Source organism: Gouania willdenowi, unplaced genomic scaffold (genome assembly GCF_900634775.1).
Source record: "Gouania willdenowi unplaced genomic scaffold, fGouWil2.1 scaffold_340_arrow_ctg1, whole genome shotgun sequence".
NCBI lineage: Eukaryota > Metazoa > Chordata > Actinopteri > Blenniiformes > Gobiesocidae > Gouania > Gouania willdenowi.
In genome coordinates this window covers 156,667-177,410 of record NW_021145103.1, presented here as the reverse complement: position 1 = coordinate 177,410, position 20,744 = coordinate 156,667, and the positions used below count along the sequence as shown (strand labels likewise).

General features: G+C 37.0%; 2 protein-coding genes across 2 annotated transcripts; both read left to right on the top strand.

Annotated features, from left to right (window-relative positions):
- Nucleotides 1-706: 706 nt before the first annotated feature.
- On the top strand, nt 707-2,428 carry LOC114459752 (zinc finger protein 468-like). The gene has a single exon (XM_028441913.1). It carries the CDS (start codon nt 1,105-1,107, stop codon nt 2,419-2,421), a length of 1,317 nt encoding a protein of 438 aa, XP_028297714.1. The 5' UTR covers nt 707-1,104; the 3' UTR covers nt 2,422-2,428.
- A 903-nt stretch (nt 2,429-3,331) lies between these two features.
- LOC114459751 (SURP and G-patch domain-containing protein 1-like) lies at nt 3,332-20,478 on the top strand. The gene is made up of 14 exons (XM_028441912.1): nt 3,332-3,468; nt 7,458-7,623; nt 7,697-7,800; nt 9,833-10,081; nt 10,154-10,277; nt 10,350-10,471; nt 12,679-12,802; nt 14,085-14,407; nt 14,521-14,627; nt 16,734-16,911; nt 18,127-18,233; nt 18,783-18,928; nt 20,182-20,311; nt 20,452-20,478. Exons 1-14 carry the CDS (start codon nt 3,450-3,452, stop codon nt 20,476-20,478), a joined length of 1,926 nt encoding a protein of 641 aa, XP_028297713.1. The 5' UTR covers nt 3,332-3,449.
- The last annotated feature ends 266 nt before the right edge of the window (nt 20,479-20,744 follow it).

Sequence of the window (20,744 nt, the reverse complement as noted above, 5' to 3'; positions counted from 1 at the left end):
CCTCATTAAGAAAACAATGTCACACCTGTGTAGGACATGTAGGCTACCTGTGGAGCTTTTTGTTATGTCAGAAGATTATGTTATTATATCTTGACAATAAACAGTTTTACTTTGGCTAGGCTTACTGTCAATAGTGACAAGACAATAAAAAAGTGATTCTAAAGTATTCTAAATATGAGAGCATGGAATAAAACATTTCTGTGTGTTATGTAGGATTTTTAAATTCTTGTCCAAAAATATTTCAAGTGTAATAATCATTATATATGTATAATGTTTTGCACATTATAGAACAGTCTTTGCATTGCAGCATTCGAATTATGATTAATCTGAGCATTAACACAGAAAACTAGTAAAAGGTTTGTGTGTTTTATTATTGTCTCTCATTTTGTGGATTTTTGTTGCCACTTTATACATGTTTTAGTAATTTTGTCTGGTTTCCTTGTTGTCATGTGCGATTTATTTATTTATTTATTTATTTCGTAATTTTGCACATTTTGAGACATTTTGTGTATTCTTAAGCTTTTTTAAATGACTGTATTTTATTTTTACAAATAAATACATCTATAACAATGACCTCCTTTGTCAGTGTATTATTTATTTGAACAGCAGGTGGCGCAGACCTTCACAGAATACTAACACAGACGGCGGAGACGCCGAAGAAGAAGAAACCGACCGGAAATAATGTAAAAAAAAATAAAACCGGTAATAAAAATATACCCATCATTTGTTCTCACGATAATTAATATATACCTACAGACGGTTATCTGAGCAAATAAAATGGACTTAGAGAGACAGCTGTGTGTTTTTGATGTAACAGGAACCGGAGACACAGTCGGAAGCAAGTCACTAAGTAATATGGGCACCAGATGAGACACAACCGGGGGCTCGTTGTTGGTTCAACATGTTTTTTTTTAGCACCGAGCAGCACTACAGACTGTTCTGTTTGTTTGCTGTGCGGCTGTCAGTCACTATGTCTGTCTATAGTCGTGATTATAAGATGTTTGTTGGTCAGAAGTGACCAAAGAAGCGTTTAGCCATTAGCTTAGCCACGGCTAACCCTTTGTGGACTACACACTGACGCTGCTGGGACTATGTGTGTTTTCAATGGCTTCTTCTACGTTTTATGGATCTGAAAGCGACATGTCATCACGGGATCACACGGAATCGTCTTCTGATGACATGATCGATCACTTTGGAGGATCAATAACAGAGAAGAAGAAGAATGAGGTTTGGAAACACAGATCCAAACCAAAGGATGTTAGTTTGAAGCCCAAAGCTTCACATGTGATGGTGAGAACTGATGGGAACCACAGACTGGGTCAGAACTTCCACATTAAGGAGGAACCAGAGGACTTCTTCGAAAGCCAACAGGAGAACCAATCGAGTGCGGATATAGTCGCTGTTATTGTGAAAACTGAAGAAGAAGAGGAGCAGCCCCAGTCCTCCCAGCAAAGACCAACCGCAGAAGACCACGTCAAGGATGAAGGTTCCACTGCCAGCAGCGGTCGACAAAGTCCACGAGCGACCAATGACTCTAGTTCACCATGCGCCAACATGGATGAATCGGAACTGTATGACTCTGAATCTGGAGCTAGCGATGACGATGACGACAACGAGGATGTGGATGATGAGAACAATTGGCCAGATAACTTCTCCGACTCTGAAGTCGAAACTGACGACGACTGGAAAACCAGAGTGTCGGGATCCAGCGAGAATGCCGACCTCGCTAAAAAGATTGTCAACTTCTCCGACTTTTGTAAACGCTTCGGCTCGAAGGGGCTGCTGCGGAAAAACAAGACTTATACGACGGAGAAAACCTCGAAGACGAAGGAGAAACCGTTTGCTTGCGACGTTTGCGAGAAAAGTTTCAGTCGCCGCGCGCTCCTGAAGCGCCACACCATGGTCCACACTGGGGAGAGACCGATTGGCTGCGACCTCTGTAGTAAACGATTTATCCACAAGACGCACCTGAAGAGGCACATGATCGTGCATACGCGGGAGAAGTCCTTCGACTGTCCCGCCTGCGATCAACACTTCACGCAGAAGTCCAGCCTCAAGGTGCACATGCGAGTGCACACGGGCGACAAACCGTTCAGCTGCGACGTGTGCGGGAAAAGCTTCAGTCGCATGATCAACGTGAAGCGACACATGACGCTGCACACGGGCGAGAAACCCTTCGGCTGCGACGTGTGCGCAAAAATATTCACGCGCAAGTCGACGCTGAAGTCGCACATGAGGATCCACACGGGGGAGAAACCGTACAGCTGTGACTTCTGCTGTAAATGTTTTAACCAGAAGACACACCTGAGGAGACACATTCGCGTTCACACCGGAGAGACACCGTTCGGATGTGACTCGTGTGGGAAAAAATTCAAACATTCCACGCAGTTAAGGAATCATGCCAAAGTCCACAGTGTTTAGAGTAATACAGTACATGTGTTCGATGGAGAACAAAATTAATTTTATTTATGAAAGACTTTATTAGTGCATATTATTGAAAAATATTAATTCGCAGTGGCATTTTTGCTTTTCATGTATTGTCAGACTGGAATAAATATTGCACATCTAAACATGTAAAAGTGCAACATCTTTTTTCTTCACACAGTGTCAAAAGAAATGTTTACGTGTGCTAATATGGCTTATGTATTGGTTATGGTAGCCTCGTGTGGGGAGTTCCAACTCTGGTCCTCGAGGGCAGCAGTCCTGCATGTTCTAGACGAGTCTTTCCTCTGAAGTCCTGGATTGATTTTTTTCAGATTCTTGTTTTAACGTTGGAATTCAGACAATACGTCTGGCTTTGAGTTACCCTGAAGGTGAGTAACAGCCTAAAGCAGTAATTTACCAAATTCTTTCAGCTGCACCTCCCCTTTGAAGAGTGAAAAAATACTCAGGGACCCTCCATCATGACAAAATGTTGGAAACAAAGTGTAAAAAAAAAAGTGACCCATTTACATATTTATTAATGTCATTAATGAATATGACAAGTTTTACAGAACTTAAATTGAAGTATTTTTATTATTATTATTTATTATCGGTAAAATTAGTTGTACAATACCGGCATATTGGATGTCAGCCAAAACTCCAATATCGTGCATCACTAATATAAATATTAGTAATATTAATACTAATATTAGTATTGGTATAAAAATGTATTTACTGAAACATTTTAATGCAACAATGACTGGATCCTTTTTATAAACTTTGGTGATAGTGTATATATGAATATTGTTGTTATAGAATAACATTTGAACAGAAAAGTGTTTTTTTCCAGTTCCCTCTACGCTTGGAAGAGAAAGCTTTATTATGAAAAAGTGATACCGGAAGTGTAATCCTTGTAAACTTCCTCTTGAGTCAAGACTTCAGCATTAGCCTAGCCTAGCTTCCTGAGGCCTCCGTGGTCCAGAAAGTGTGGATTTTGTGAGTAATAATTAATCCATCTTGCTGCGAGCATGGACTCCAGTGACACAGGTATGTTATTTAATCACATCTGCTTTATTATAAGTGTGTAAACCTTTATTTTTATGAACGCATAATTGATTTCATGTCGTTACTAGCATGAAAGTAGCTCACGTTAGCTCCGCGTAAGCGTTGCTAACCGATAGCTAGCTCCGTAAAAAACAGCTTTACTATTCATTGTACGACACCCAGCTTCAAAATAAGAAATAATATACAGTCTTAGCTTTTAACCGTGTAAAATTGTTGTGTTTTGACTCAATCAAAACGGGTTTTCGGTGTGTCTGCTCCCGTTTGGACCTGTCATATTTTACTGTGTCGTCTCAGATACAAACTCTTTGTTTACATCCTTTTATGTTTTTTAAGAAACCCTGATTAATGCAGTCATGTTGTGTGCTATGGTATCTGCAACTAAGGCATTAGCTTTTCATTGATATGGATGTGGATTTTTTAAAAATCTGATCAATAATATTAAACTTCTATACAATAGTAAACAGAAATCCACATTTTTTTTTTTACTTCTATTTTGATTTTTACAAACAAATCCAATAAATGTTTTCACTGTTTACAATATACATTTTTATTTATTTTATTTCTAATCAGTAATATAATTTTTTTTTTATAGCTAATAATAAACAAAATATCTCCTTTTGACTTTAAAAAAAATGGCTTTTGCTATTGGTCCGGACCTCAGACAAACTTGACTATAGTTCTGGCACTTGCATGCGCAGTAAGCCGAACAGAAGCACGAACACTTATGCACTGAGATCCAATGATCAGCTGTTGCTCACAGTTCCTTTTGCCCGCACAGAGCTGGGGAAAAAAGCCTTTGCACATGCAGCTCCTTGTGCTTGGAACACACTGCAAAGAGACTGGAAGTTGACTGAATTTTTATCCTTGAATGCTTTTTAAATGAAACTGAGAGAATTTGAGACTGCCTCAGTTGTCTGTAATTGTTTTATTTGATTCTTATGTTATCCTGTCATTTTAATGTAATGTAAATGTATTTCTGTTCAGTGTTGTAACTTTGCTGCCTCTTGGCCAGGACTCCCTTGAAAAAGAGGTTTTTAATCTCAATGGGATTTTTTTCCTGGTTAAATAAAGGTTAAATAAATAAAAATAAAAAAATGCTGGTAGTTCCGTTGTAGTGAAAAATAATTCTCTGCGTGAAAGTCTCTTGCAGGCGCATGCGCACTATTAGCGTAGTAAATATTTACACAAGTACAATATTTTTCTACCCTAATTTTTCCTACTAGATAAACCGTAATTCTAAACCGAACCCTAACCCCTAAAAATTAAAGGAAAGATTATTACCTTTTTTTTTTTTTTTTATCAAAATGACCGGCATGCATGCGCAGTTTGCCAGGTGCGCATGCCCACTGTCTACCGTAGGAAACTTTCACGGTAGGTTTATTCTACACTACACTGTCACTGCCGGACTTGTGTCCTTCTCGCTATAGTTTCGTCAGTTTTATTTTAGCTCTAACCCTAACGTAGGAAATACCCTAAAATGTTTTTTTTTGTACATGTACTTTTAAAAGTGGAATTTGCCGTGTTAAATATGTTAAAATGAAGAAAAAAAAACCCAAACCCAGGAAATATCCTAAAATGTTTCTTTTTTGTGTATGTATTTTTAAAAGTGGAATTTGCCATGTTATATATTAGGGATGTCCCGATACAACTTTTTCACTTTGGATATGATACCGACATTGCAGCTTTGCGTATCGGCCGATACCGATATTGATTCTATATATCAGTACGAATCATACATACTTTTATTACTTATTTTGTAGTGAGGAATGTTAGAAAAGGCTTGATCAAGTGATGTTACTCAAACAGAGAACAATAGTCAACAGTAGGTTACTTTGTTGGAGTGTGAACCACAGTCACTTATGGATAGAAGTGCGTGAGCAGAACATTTTATTGTAGAGCTTATATCGATGATTTTAGATGCAGCCCGATAAAATCCGATATTCGTTTTCTGGCTGATATCGGACCGATATCCGGTGTCAGTTTTGAATCGGGGCAACTCAACTCATTGAGTGCCATTCACGTCTATAGAAGTGAATTGTGTTTTTTGGCTGGGGTTGCTTGGAGACAGTGTGACAAAGCTCTCCGGTGAATATCTAACTTGTACCATGATGTAGTGACCAACTGGTGACATGTAGGTAGCAGCAGCACACTTTTGGATTAGAGATCACCCGTTATGGGCAGAGCTCAGAGGGAGAGGAAAGGAGTTTACGAGACAGAAAATGACGCTACGAGAGTTGATGCTGAAGTTCACAACAGCGCAACAGAGCATGTGTGGAACCTAAGTAGATTATTGAGAGTGTGTCGATGGTGAGATAAAACAATAAACTATTAAAAAAAAAAAAAAAATGGGGCAAGCGCTGACACTCGGCATGTCCGGGACGAGGAGGAAGTTGCGTGTGTGGGAACTAACAGGAAGAGAGACTTGGTGGAACGCCAAAATACAGTAAGAAATCCATTCAACTCTGACCCAGATAGCAAAATAATAATATTGTTGCCACCTAAAGCCCAGTCTCACTGTTGTTTTTGTAGTTTTATTGAAAATAAAACCAATGTTGAGGTGGCCCTAAAGCAAAAAAAAATCTTTCTAAGTCATTAATAGGTTTTTTCAGAAAAAGCTGTTTTTCTCAGGTTTTTGTCACAAACTGGTGATTTGTGTAAAACTTGCCTCTATTCAGCTGCTGATTACAGAAGAACGAAACAAGCAAGAAAGAAAAATATTTCTGATATAAATAGAGACTCTAATCTAGAATCTGGTGTCAGAATTCAGATTGTCATAGTACAAAATATTCTGTGGGTCTTTTAAAATTAGTCAAAATGCTCTAAAAAGGCTGGCACTGAGCAGGTAGAAATTTTGAAAATGGTTGGCACTGAATGAGATAATATGTTAAAATGAAAAAAAAACCATGTCAGAAGTGTGATTCGAAACCCACAACAGTGGAAGAAAACACCCTTAAGTTTAGCGCTTTAGACCACTCGGCTATTCTAACACGGTGTCAACACAGGTCTGGGTTCGGAACTATAGACACTTCGTAAAAAAAATCCCCAAAAAATGTTTTCACTGTTTTGCATAACAAACTAAAATGTTCATACCGTGTCATTTTTTTTACATCTTTTTATTTCTAACAATTATTTTGTAGATAAAATGTCAGTATTTCTTTTTTTACATGAAACGTTAAAACGATCAAGTTCAAACAAAACAAACTGCTGTAGTCCATGAAAAGTGACAAATTAAAACCAAATTGTACATTGAAGCACATTTAACCTCCAGCTTTTTTACCTGTAAAGATTAAAACAGCAATGCAAAAAATATACAAAATTACAGAGAGATAGACAAAAAGGACAACAAAAACACACAAATTTACTCCAAAGACACTCAAGATGAATACAAATATATACATATATTAAAAAAAACTTAAAAAACACATAAAACAACAAGAAAAATGACTCATAAAATACAAAACAAAAACAATACAGAATTGCTTTGTGTGTTTTTGAAGTTATTTTGTGTACTTTTGTTGTTGTTTTGTATATTTTTCTGTCATTCTGTATTTTTTGAGTTGTTTTGTGTTTTTTAAAAAAAATATTATACCAAAAAAAATGTTGTCACTGTTTTGCATAACAAACCAAAATCTACTTTTGTTTACAACAAAAACGCTGTTCACACTGTTGAATTTTCATCTTTTTATTTCTAACCATAATTTATTTTGTAGATCAAATGTCAGTATTTATTTTTACATGAAAGTTGTTTTATCATGATTTTAACTGATGATTTTAACCATAATGTATTGAATTTTCTTTGTATTCATCATGAAAAACACCTGTTAGATTAATTGTGTATTTTAATAGTTGTGCAGAAAATTGTGAGTTTTGATTGTACTGTACTGCGATTATGATCTAATATGTTGCCTCATTAAAGTATGCAGCCTTGTTCTTAAGAGTTTTATTTTACTTAATTTCATTTTATTTTGAAGGACGAGGAGGGTGGAAGTCCAAGCCGGTCCAATCGCAGAAAAACAAGATGAATCTGAATATTCTCCGTCAAGAAAAGCTCATCGCTCAGAAGAAGAAAGAAATTGAGGAACGAATGGCTGCTCAAGCAAAGATGAATGCTCAGTTAGCTAACAAACCTCCTGCAAGGTAACACACACACACACACACGGAGGTCTTTTATATTCAGCATCAGCTGTTGATTACATTCTGATCTCTTTAGTGCCCCCAGTGATGAAGCAGCTTCCTCCAATAAGTTTGTAAATGACGGAAGCTTCCTGCAGCAGTTCATGAAGATGCAGAAGGACAAAGGCAAACCATCATCTGGTGAGTATTTTAGGGGCTTTCAGGGGCTGAGCTTCACTGTTCGATGGACAATGAGATCCATTTTCAGCAATTTGCAGCTTTAAAATTGAATCATACGCTTCTAGAAAATAAATAAGAGTCATTGTTCCAGAAAACCACGCACATCACAAGTCAGTCAGTCGCTCTGACAATAGCTAAAAGCAAACAAACACAAGTCTCTATGAAATCCATTTTATTTTTTCCCAAAATCTATTTTTTTTTCCCCAAAATTTTGTGTTTTCCACATTTATTTTTTTTATTTTGTTTTTTTAAGAAATATTTAATCCTTTTTTTTAAGAAAATATTGGTTTTCAGCTCTTGTAAGGAAACAAAATAAATATTTATTAAAAAAGAAAAACATAATTAAGCAAAATGTATGTAAAAATAAAAATGTTATTTAAAACTGTGTAAGCTACAATTAAAAGGTTGATATAAGTTGTAGTGACATAGATTGATCTGATTATTTATAACATGTCTTATAAAAATGCACGTGAACAGCATTAATGTCACTCAATTTCCCCTCAGTGATCAATGGTTTACTGAATCTGAGCTAAGAAACAGACTTAACTTTGGCTTCGTGTCCATTAGCTTAGCTCATTAGCTTAGCCCTTTGCAATAGCTAACACAAAAGTGCGTCATATTCTGAGCAAAATGGTGACTCTCCATAGTTTATTCCCCAATGTATAAAATTGTTCTAAAAAGTCCTTTTAATGTATTTTTTCTTAAATAAAAAGGTGCACATATTTAGTTTATTAGTAATACATTAAACACATTTTTTGTTATTTCCTTTCCCACTAAAGGTACACTTTAACTATTCGACGGACAATGAAATCAATTTTCTGAAATCTCATATTTTCAAAAAACAAGAATAGCTAATAGTAAAACAAACAGCACAAACTGCTTCTCTTTTAGTCTTTTGCATTTTCCTGCTTTATTTTCTTATTACCGTAAGTTCCGGGCTATAAAGCTCACTGTTTTATTGGCCGCATTACAATCATTTAGCAATTTTCTAAGAAAAATCCACACAAATGCTGCTGCCTAACTTAGGCTGCGCCCTATTGGCTGATGAGGGTGCCCTTTAGACAACTCGGCCAATCAGAACTGGCAGGTAGGCGGGCTGCTGTACTTCTTAGGTTTCACGGAAATTTCCGTGTTTCAACTGATACTTTTCCTTTACTACATGAAGTCTCCTGCTCACTGCCCCACGTCTACATATCAGTCCATTTACAGCTTTTTATGGTCACTTTACTGAAACCAGTCTGCTACACCACTTTGTCCGCTCTTCTTACCGTGAACTACCGCGGAGCGATCACTGACTCTGAGTCAGAATACGGACGCGTTCGCTTCTGAACAAATCCAACGTGGTGATTTGGTAACTGTTGTAAATGCTGTTATGCTACTATTACAAACTGGCTGACTTTTACTGTAGACAGAGCAGAGATCAGAACAACCTGGGTACAGTTTGTGTCCAGGATGTTCTGATCTCTGCTCCGTCTGTCTATCCTCATTACGGAAGCATCTCCATCAGCACCGATCAATCCTGAACAAACCTAATGCGGTGATTTAACAACTTTATGCTGTTATCCTTCTATGAAAAACTGGCTGACTTTTACTTCATCCACGTTGCTGCTGCTGCAGAAGGCGCTCGCTCTCTCTCTCTCTCTGTGACAACATTTCTCAGCGTCGTTATGATGAGGCAGCTTGTGCATGATGACTGATCAGAATGATTCTGTGCGAGCAAGAAAGATTTAACGTTAGCAATTTCATTGTTCCACCTGGTCTAATGTGACGGAGCTCAATTTTGTGGCGTCATGAAGCTTATAAAACGAAGGAAAACTCCACAGTTTAGCCGTGTCATTGTTTAAGCCGCAGGGTTCAAAGCATGAGAAAAAAGTAGCGGCTTATAGTCTGGAAATTATGGAACTCCTATTATTTCAAACACCTGCTGTAGATTATCCAATAGAATTGTAATAGCCACCTCAAATAAACAATAAATAACCGTTTTCTTTTATAGTTCCAGGTGATACAAAGCCTTCCCCAGCCCCCGCTCCGTCACCTGAAGGCCCCCCGGTGCAGAAAAAGAGTGGTTTCTTTGGCCAGCGACCCGGCCTGGGTGTCAGCAGTATGCTGAGTCAGTATAAAGTCCAGTCCCAGTTAAAGAAGAACCCTTCCCTCAGCCAGAGGCCCAGTGTGTTCTGCTCTCCTGATGAGGAAGACGAGGAGGAGGAAGAGACGCAGTACTCCAAATTCTTAGACATGAAGGGTAAATGAAAGGGTTCCTTTGTAGTTTAATCAGCGTTTAGTGTGAGTAAATGTTCTGATAGTGTATTTAAAGTCTCTCCCCCAGAGGACTCAGACACCAGACTCATCATTGACAAGATGGCCTCGTTTGTGGCAGAGGGGGGGGCGGAGCTAGAGAGGAAGGCCATGGAAGACTACAAGGACAACCCTGTCTTCTCGTGAGTGTGAAATCTATCAGATTTTCATACTCTGTGTTCTCGTTAACTCAAACAAACCTTTTGTCTCTGTAGATTTTTATATACCAAAAGCAGTCTGGAGTATCTGTACTACAAACGACAGGTGGCTGTGTTGAAAAAGGATTTACAGCAACAGCAACAACAACAACAACAAGCAGTGAATGCATCAGAAACTGGTGAGTATACGTTTGGATTCTCACTGTCGTCTTCCCTCTCAGGACTAATTTCACATTTTAAACTTTAAAAAGATACGTATAAATGAATGAATGAATGTTCACTGACTAGAATGACATCATGACATGAAATAACAAGTGAAATGTTTGGTTTAGATTAGAAAATACCTTTATTACTTGTTTATAATGCTGTTTTATTCCTGCAGTCCATTTTTTTAAAATTAGATTGATATATATATATTGTTAGCAATAGATCGTCGAGATCAGACATGAGCAATTGGCAGCCCGGGGGCCACATGCACAGAATGACAGAAAAATAGACAGAATTTACTCAAGAAACACAAAAGACAACATCAATATGTACAGTATATCAATGTTGTCAAACTATTAATTTTTTTTTTTTTTTGCTATTAATCGCATGATTTCACCAAGTTACTCATGATTAATTAAGGTTTTTTTTATTTTTTTCTGCTAAAAAATGTTATCATTGTTGATAAGATAATGTGTTAACAGGATAATAACGTGTTAACGTTGACAACTTATAAATAGGTTACTTTATTTGTACTCGTAGGTAGATTTTCTTTGCAGTAAGGCGACAGTCCTTTTTACACACAAAACACAAGAATGTAACGGGCAAACCATGCATAGACTATAATACTTTTGGTTCCACTGTCATATAACTTAAAAAAAAATGACACGTAAAATACACAAAATGACATGAAAAATGCACAAAATGATTTAAAGATACATAAAGTAACAAAAAAAAACACACAAAATGAAAAATACAGGAAATGTTTCAGAAGAATAAACAAAAGGACACCAAAAATTTGAAAAGCACATAACTCCCAAAATACATAATCATTACAAAAATGCACAAAACACGAGGGAAAGTACACGTAATAACCAACAAAACACAAAATGAAAAAAAACCAAATACTAAAATATACACAAAATAAAAAAAACCCCGGTAAACATTTTTAAAAATACACAAAACGGCAACAAAAACGACAGCAAATACACAAAATGACTCAAAGCTACATAAAATGCCACGAAAAACACACAACTCCAAAAATACACAAAATTACTCCAAAAATGCACAAAACATTAAGAAAAACACACAAAATAAGCTACAAAACTGTGAAAACACACAAAATGACTCGAGAAAACTCACGGAACGTGGGGAAAAATTTATGACAGAAATACACAAAACGACAACAGAAAAAAACAACAGAAACTTACAAAATAACAACAAAAAAATACACAATATAGCTACAAAATGACTCCAAAAACACACAAACTCTTTGTTGTTTCCTGTGTTAATGCTCTGATTGCTCATTATTCTAATTGATCATGTGACCCTCAGATCAGATACAATCACGTTTTATGGCCTTCACTGTGATAGAAGTTGCTCATTTCTGATCGAGATTATATTCTGCGTTTCTCACTGATTTAATTTTCTCAGTTTGTTGTTGTTTTCATTGATATTTGCTAGGGGTGTCCCGATCGGATATCGGTCCGATATTAGCCTGAAAACAAATATTGAATATCGGATACAAATTTTCGGAGTTTACGATTATTATTTTTTTCAATTAATTTTTTATTTATTTTATTCAATTGTAGAATACTGTAGATATTATGTTGAAGGTTAAAAATTATGTAACCAATTGGTCAGTTGTTCTCATACCGAGTAACATCACTTGATTAAGCCTATTCTAACATTCCACACTACAAAATAAGTAATTATTATGATTTTATTAAAGAAAAGAGAGAAGAAAAAAAAAAGTATGTATGATTCATGCTGATATCTGATCAATATCGGCATCGGCCAATGCTCAAGGCTGCAATATCGGTATTATATCGGAAATGAAAAAGTTGTATTGGGACATCTCTAATATTTGTCATTCTTTAAGCTATAGTGAGAGTTACTTATGAATTAAAGTTCTCTTTTGAACTTGTAACTTGAGTTCATTTAGATACCATCACTTTTTCTAAATAATAGTTTGTTACACATTTGTTTTATTGTTTGTGGTGAAAGCTCGACGTGTTTTTATTTTTTGTTTCAAAGCATTTATAAAAGTGGCTCCCACTCTCCCCCCTTTTTCTTCTTCTTATCCCCGATTGGCTCTAGAGCGGTGCTATCTGAGGGCCACTTGAGTACGGTTCTGTAGTAGAGTGTGAATTGAGTCCCAGTACTAATAGGCTGCTTAAAGTCTCCCCCCCAGTGGACGCGGAAACCCAGCAAGTGGCTGAAAAGCTGGCCAGGTTTGTGGCGGAGGGTGGCCCCGAAGTGGAAGCCATCGCTGCTGAACGCAACAGAGACAACCCAGCCTTCAGGTGCGTCGCTACGTCTCAGCTATTAACAGTTTACTGTTTAAAGCTCATCATTTTTTTTTATCAGATGAACACACAGAGTAGGTCTCATAGATCTGTCATTTACAAATAGTTTGCTGGGAAAAAAGCAAAGGTTGAAAGGTTTGTTTTGATCTCCACTGTAAACATTCGCTTATTGACATTGCCCGAAAAGTTTGGTGCATTGCCTTGTGGAGTTTCGTAGACCACTGGTTCTCAACCTTTTCAATGGGGGACCCCCACTGTATCTGAATGTGGTTGAAGACTGAAGAACAGTCATGTGGAGACAGGGCCATCTATAAGGGGGAATAAAGGGGAGAGCTTTTTGGGATCCATCCATAAAGTCAACAAAATGATGGTCCATTGTTCTATGAATCTGTGATAACCACATTTATGTATTTATTCATCTGAATAATATCCACTGTTATCCAGGAAGTTTACTATTAGTCATCTTAAAGATGGAAATCCTTGTTTTAATCAGAAATAAATTGGGTTAAACGTGACCAAAAATGGTAGAAAAGGTGGTAAAATAGGATTTTAAAATACACAAATATTAGTTAAGAGTGGGCAAAAACGGTGTAAAAAGGTTCAAAGTGTCAACATTAGTTTAAAAGTGGCAGAAATGGGAGGCAGGGTTGTGGTAATGAAATCTAAAAAGTAGGAACAATTAGTTTAAACTGTCAAATGATGGACATGACAAATCGTAAATGTGGTTAAACTGGCAAAATTAATTATGAAATATGATGAAAAGAGGTTAAAAGTGACAATAGTGGGTCATCATAAGCAATTAAGTGGAAAAGTGGTGAAAAGGGTTTATAAGTGCTGAAAAGTCATTGAAATTTGATGGAGAAGTGTCAGAAATGAGAGTAATTAAGCAAAAATGCATTTAAAAGGAGCAAAATTAAAGGCAAGAAAAACGGATGAAAATAAGTTAAAATATGGCAAGTATGATGCAGTTGCAGAAAAATTGTAAAAATAACCAAAAATGGGCTCAAATTGTTAAAAATAATATTCTTAGTTCCTTAAAGACATCTAGCGACCTACTCCCAGTGTTTCGTGACCCCAAATGGGGTCCTAACTCCAAGGTTGAGAACCCCTGGTCTACAGGATTCCATATCCCACAATGCAGTGTACTAAACTTTTCTAACAATGTCAATAAGTGGAGATCCAAACAAAATTTAGACCTTTTACATCTTTATTTTAAACAATTGATCTTTGATGTATTGATCTACATTCATCCTTGGACTTTCTAATTTCTCTTTTTCAGTTTTCTTTACGACTACCAGAGTCCCGCCTACCGCTTCTACAAAGACAAATTACAAGAATATGGTGCTGCATCGTCCCAAAGCCTCTCACCTCCCAAAGCTGAGCCCCAGTCTGACGCTAGGCAACCAGTTGTTGCCTCCATACTGGGAACGGCTTCCACGCTCCTCAAACCCGCTGCTGCTCATGAGTCTGAAGCTCCGCCCCTGAAACGGAAAAGGAAGAGCCGATGGGGGTCCGAGGACGACCGGGTGGAGTTGCCCATCCCTTCCATTGTTGTTCCTGAGTCCATCAGTGCTCCAGACCCAGACACACCAGCTCTCTCTAGTACATACCAACTATTCTATTTGTTCTCTGGAATATTTAAACCAAACTTTTGTGTTTCGTTTTAAATAAATTGTTGCCTGCTTTGACGTTGGTTTACTGCTGTGTGTTGTTAGTCCAGGAGCTGAGAGGCCTTGGTTATAAGAAGGGGAAACCTCTGGGTCTGGTTGGAGTGACTGAGCTCTCTGAGGATCAGAAGAAACAACTTAAAGAGCAGCAAGAGGTACAAACGCATTTCATCTGCTGTAGGGCCTCTATTTTTCTGTTTCAAAACCTCCAACGTCTGTGTCACTAAAACTTCTTGAAATGGCAGCAAACCTAGGGCCCTATTAAATCCGTTTTATTTTTTTTTCAAATTCCGTTTTATTTTTTTCCCAAATTTTGTGTTTTCCGCTTTAATTTTTTAAATTCCGTTTTTTTAGAAATATTTTTTATTTTTTATTTTTTTAAATATTAGTTTATAACTCGTGAGGAAGCAAAATAAATACTAATAAATAAATAAATAAAAAACATAATTAAAAATAAAGTAACATACAATTAAAAGTAGATGTAAATTGTAGTGCCATGGATTATTCTAACTGCTTCTTTTAAATTATTTGTCATATAAAGATGTATGAGAACAGCATTAATGTCTCCCAATTTCCTCTCAGGGATCAATGATGTACTGAATCTGATCAGGTTTATTGATTAAGTTTTGATCAACTTAGTTTAAATTAACCTAATTTAAATTATCCTGATGACATCATTCCAGACCGTAAAGTCCACAAAACTAAATGGACACAAGGAAGCATTAGTTTTTTCACTACTAGGGGCCAGAATATTTGACAGTATCAGAAAATATCATTAATCTACAATGTTTCAGACTCTATAATCCCTGGTATTGATGGCCTCGTCCACAATAACAGAACAACTTGTCCCATGGATCTTCTGTAGCTCTGATGAGATGTTGTTTGATTGTAATATTTTAATAACGTTGCTCCAACAGACTTTTATTTTGTAAACCGGAAGTTCCCACTGAAGCGGTTGTAGTTGAGGTAGCTTGCTGACTGCGAATGTGTACCTACGAGGCACGGACAAAAGGCTGGAATAAAAAGAACTAAAGGACAACACGGACTGAGTTATTCTTAGTTAGCCAGGCACAACAGTTGAACACTGAGCAGGTAAAGATGATTAAAGTTGATCACGTTCTCACGGGGCACCGCTGCGCTACACGAAAAACGGACGGAGCTTTTACAGGCACAGCAAAGTTAAACGGGCACTTGGTGGCTCGGTATTTAGCAGTCAGTGATGATTTGTGTTGTTTTTGTTGGTGTAGGCGGAGTTTAATCCAACCAGGACAGGCCGGTGCACCTAATAAGAGGCCCCCGGTAACATTTCCCCATTAAAAAAACATTATTTGCCCCACGGTGACGGCGTTTCATGCCGATTCTGTCCATTTCCGCTTTTAACCATTTTCATTGGTCGATTCCGTCCGCGATTTTGTTAACCCAGATTTTATAGGGCCCGACAAACATGATATGGTGAATAGAGTCAACTTTGGTTATTGATTTTACATTGGATATGTTTCAGATAATTCACGGATTGTTTAAGTAGAGTATTGATGCACATACTGTGCTGTATTCATCTTAATCCCTTCTTATTTGCATCGATTTTTAGCCGATTTAGGAAAAATCCTTACATATCTAGTGACATGATCCCAAAACATTGTTTTTGAAACCTTTAATTTCCTCTAACCAGAGAATAACCCTCACGTTTTGCACAAAATCCCACACAGCCATGTGATTGTAATGCTTGTGCTGTGATGTGTCTTTGTACCAGAGCCTTTTTCACATTTGAATGCAGTCATAATAATGTGAACAGTTCAGATGAAGCTCTGCATTCATTTTCAGTCACAGGATAACATGATCACTAGTTGAACCGTGACATTTAGATGTTCAACAGGATTATGGACAGACATATTTGTTTGTGTGACACTTTCTAGACATTAAATCAAATAGTGTATAAATGTGTGATATTGTACTAAAACGTGCCTGTGAAGCATTTCTGTTTTATATTGGGGCCTGATTTTAAATAAACAAGGAAAAAAAATGCCTACGGTCAGATTGGTTTCCGTTTCAAAACGTGGGTTCCGTTTTTTCCGTCTGTTTTCCGTGATCACAGAAAATCAAAGGCCCTTCAAACCAGACCTGAACACTTTTCGTTATGAGAACTGCAACAATAACTTCTTTTATTTGATGAAACATCTCATTTTGCATCTCAGCACAATCATTTCCTTTGTTGCGTTAGCATTAGCATTCCAACAATCTGTGTCTTCGTCTACTTCGCTCAGATGCAAGAGATGTACGACATGATCATGAAGCACAAGCGTGCGATGGCCGACATGCAGCGTATCTGGGAGAAAGCCATAAAAGATCACCAGCACGAGTACGACAGCGATGAGGACGTGGACGATCACTCCGGCACATGGGAGCATCAGCTGAGAAAGATGGAGATGGAGAAGACGCGCGGTGAGTCCAATCCATTGTTATCACAGCGGGGCAACACAAACGTGATCATGACTGATCTGAGGGTGATTTTATCCAATTTTGTTGTTTCTCGCATTTTTGTTGTTGTTAATTCATTTTGTGTATCTTTTTTAATGTTTTGTGGGTTTTCTGAGTCTCATCATTTTGTGTATTTTTGGTGTCCTTGTTTTTCTTTGAATCGTTTTTCAGAGGGCTATGTTGTTTATGCATTTTTGAGTAATTATGTGTATTTTTGGTGTCATTTTAACTTAGTTTGTGCAATTTTGAGTCATTTTGTGCGTTTTTACAGTCAGTTTGTATATTTTTTCACATCATTTTGTGTATTTTTGAGTCATTTTGTAGATTTTTTTGTGTTATTTTGTGTGTTATTGATTGAATCATTTTGGCCCTATGCTACGAATCTAGATAATTATATCCTGGATTAATATCCATTAGCTGGATTCAACTAACCAAACATTTTCTGTTAGAGAGAAGCTGTCCTACGACGGTCGATCACAACACGCTAATTTATGCCAAGTGTTTTCAGCCTCGGTACGTGCACGTTCACATAAAAGGGGTGGAGATTGCAGCGTCTGACCAATCACTACAATGGAGAAAACTAGCAGAGCGAGCGTCTTTACATACAGCTTATGATCTTAAACAAATAGGCAAAGAGCAGCGAAGAGCAATAGTAGTGCTGCGCACCAGGAGGCGGAGCTTTTATACTCGCTCAGATCTGATCCACTTCATAACTTGGTCCCGACCGGTAAGGTGTTGCTTAAGTTTCAAATTATGAATAATTAAAATCCATAATTTAGACCAAAAACAACAGTGTTGTTACAGAAAAGGCAGGAATGAGAGAACACAGGCAGGAAGCTGCTGACACTGTTAATGTGATTTAGCCCCGTAAGACGTTAGCGAGCTTCGTAGTCTAGAACACACTGATTAAAACCTGGAAGTTAGCGCGATAAGAGGTAATCTAGCTTCGTAACATACCCCCTTTGTGTATTTCTGAATCATGTTGTTTATTTTTGGAGTCCGTTTGTGTATTTTTCATGTTTCTTTTTTGTGTATTTTTCATGTTTCTTTTTTGTGTATTTTTGAGTCATTTTGTGTATATGTTTTGTGGCCCCCATGGCACCCAGTTCATTATTTGTAATGCTCTATAGATGACTAAGGTTTGTAATGATCATTGATGTTCAAACCCTATGTTTTCAGAGTGGGCGGAGTCCCTGACAGAAATGGGGAAAGGAAAACACTTCATTGGTGACTTTTTACCTCCTGAAGAGCTGGACAAATTCATGGAAACTTTCAAGGCTCTTAAGGTTAACTTTTTTTTTTAATTAATGACTTTGAAGCTTGTATACATTTATTAGAAATACACTTGTAAAAGACTAACTAAACCCTGAGGTTTTGTCTGATGTGCATCTAGTGGGTGATTAAAAAAATGCTTTGATTATGGGCGGGGCTACTGGAGCAGTTAAGACACACACAGTTAATAAACTCAATTTTTGGCAGCTCTGATTAAATACGTATTTTATTTTCAATTATTTTCAATTTAATAATGTTCAATTAATCATTAGCATAGTTTACTTAGTTACTTCTTATTTCTGTATTTATTTAACAAGTAGGATTAACCTATTAACTAGAACAAATTGCTGCTGTAATTAAATAATTTACATTCCAACGCAGCCACAGCTGAATTGTTTTAAAGTGTTGAGCTAGAAAGCTGTTGTTTATGAACTGTTCTATACAAAGCAATAAAAATATTAGTAATAATAATTAATTAATACACCTCATACTAATTGAATGCAGAAAATAAATAAACGTGTGGAATACTTAAATCATTTTATTTTATTTTGTGTTACTTGTAGGATGGCCGGGACCCAGACTTAACGGACTACAAAGAGTTTAAGCTGACGGTGGAGAATCTGGGTTTCAGGATGCTGATGAAGATGGGCTGGAAGGAAGGGGAGGGGCTTGGTAATGAAGGGCAGGGAATCAAAGCTCCTGTCAACAAGTAAGCAACCACCACCATATTTTACCTTTACATGTATTTATAGCTTTAAAATCGGTGTGTCATGCTACAATTTTCATTTTAGTTTGGGTTTCATCGTCTTTCCCTGTTTACTTGACTTTACTGGCAATTAAACTTCCCAAAATCATACCAAACATGATAATAATGGAGTCCAATACTGTTATTATTTACATTTATAATAGAGGTCGACCGATATTGGATTTTTAGAGGCCGATGCCGATACCAATTTTATAGAAAAAGATTCAGCCGATGGCCGATATCTAAAGCCGATATTTGAGGCCGATATACTTTTTTTAAAGCACTTTGATTTTGAAAGACAATTGAAACACTCATATGATATAAATTTATATATTAGAAATTAAATTATATGCACCAATAGAACTGTGAATATTTATTGAACTTTAAATATACCCGTACACAACCAAGTAAAACAAAAAGTACAGGACGGGTAAGTAGCACTAAAGCAATGTGCAATGTGCAAGTAGTCGGTTTAAACTAAATACTTGTGTAAGGTATAACCAGTTTAACCACTCACTCCTTCCCTCTGTTCACAGCCACCACCATTATACCTAAGCTTCACACTTGTCATGATATGCACAACTACAACATCACATCTCACTCTCACTTTAAAATAATCAACTCTTCCCCACCCTTTCCATTTCCTACCTTGAGTCTCTCCTCCCTGCTCCCTTCCCCCTCACTTTGGTGTAACACTGCCCTCTCTTTTTGTATCATCCCTATAATAAAGTGTTCCTTACCCTTCCTTAGGGAGGGCTGGTGATGGTCAAAAATTTTTTTATATATATATTTCTTTTTTTGGCTGATTTTGAAAAAAGTCACAGGATATCACGTTCACTAGTCGATCCGTAACTTGTAGCGCAAGATTTTGAATATATTGAATATATAATTTGACATATTTGTCTACTTGCTTCACATCCAATCCCCTGTTTTCTGGTGATAAATAGTGTGTGAATGTGTAATATTGTCCCAAAACATGTACGAGTCATGTTGGGACTGATTTTAAATCAGGGAAATAAAGAAAAACGCTTCAGATTGATTTTTTCGTTTCACAACATTAATTCTGCATTCTCCGCGATCACAGAAAATTGGAGGCTTTAGTTATACGTATTGATGGTTTCTGTGCAGATGTAATCCCAAGTCTTAATGTTCCAAATGTGTAAATATAATCAGTTTTCAAACCGATTGACGGCGAGTGTTTATGTGTGTGTGTCCAGAGGAACTCAGCCTGTAAACGGAGCAGGATTAGGAATGGATCGTCCAGCTGAGCTGACGAAGAGTGACGATGAATACGACGCTTTTAGGAAGAGGATGATGTTAGCGTATCGCTTCAGACCAAACCCTCTGGTAAATATCTGATCCTTTTTGGTTTTTTCACTTTTAAAAATACTCATTATGCATATATTTTTATCCTAATTATTATCTTTCCTCTGAAATCTTCAGTGTTTATCTGAACATTTAATCTGCTCTATCTTTTTTCCCTGCAGAACAATCCACGGAGACCTTATTACTGATGTCCATCACTTTCTCTTTATGAGATTCTCTATTACACTCGATGCATTTTTCTGCATTTTATCCCTCGTTCACTTGTTACATTTTATTTTGACATGGCAACAACAGAACAAAGACTCTCTTAAAAATTAGGATGATTCATCCTTTATATCTTTATTTCCAACATTTGCAGTAAGTCCTCGATAGCCTGTGAAACTGTTTGTTTGAGTGCTTCAATGTCCAAAATAAATATTCCACTTTACTGAGACCTGAAAACACGGAGTCGTCA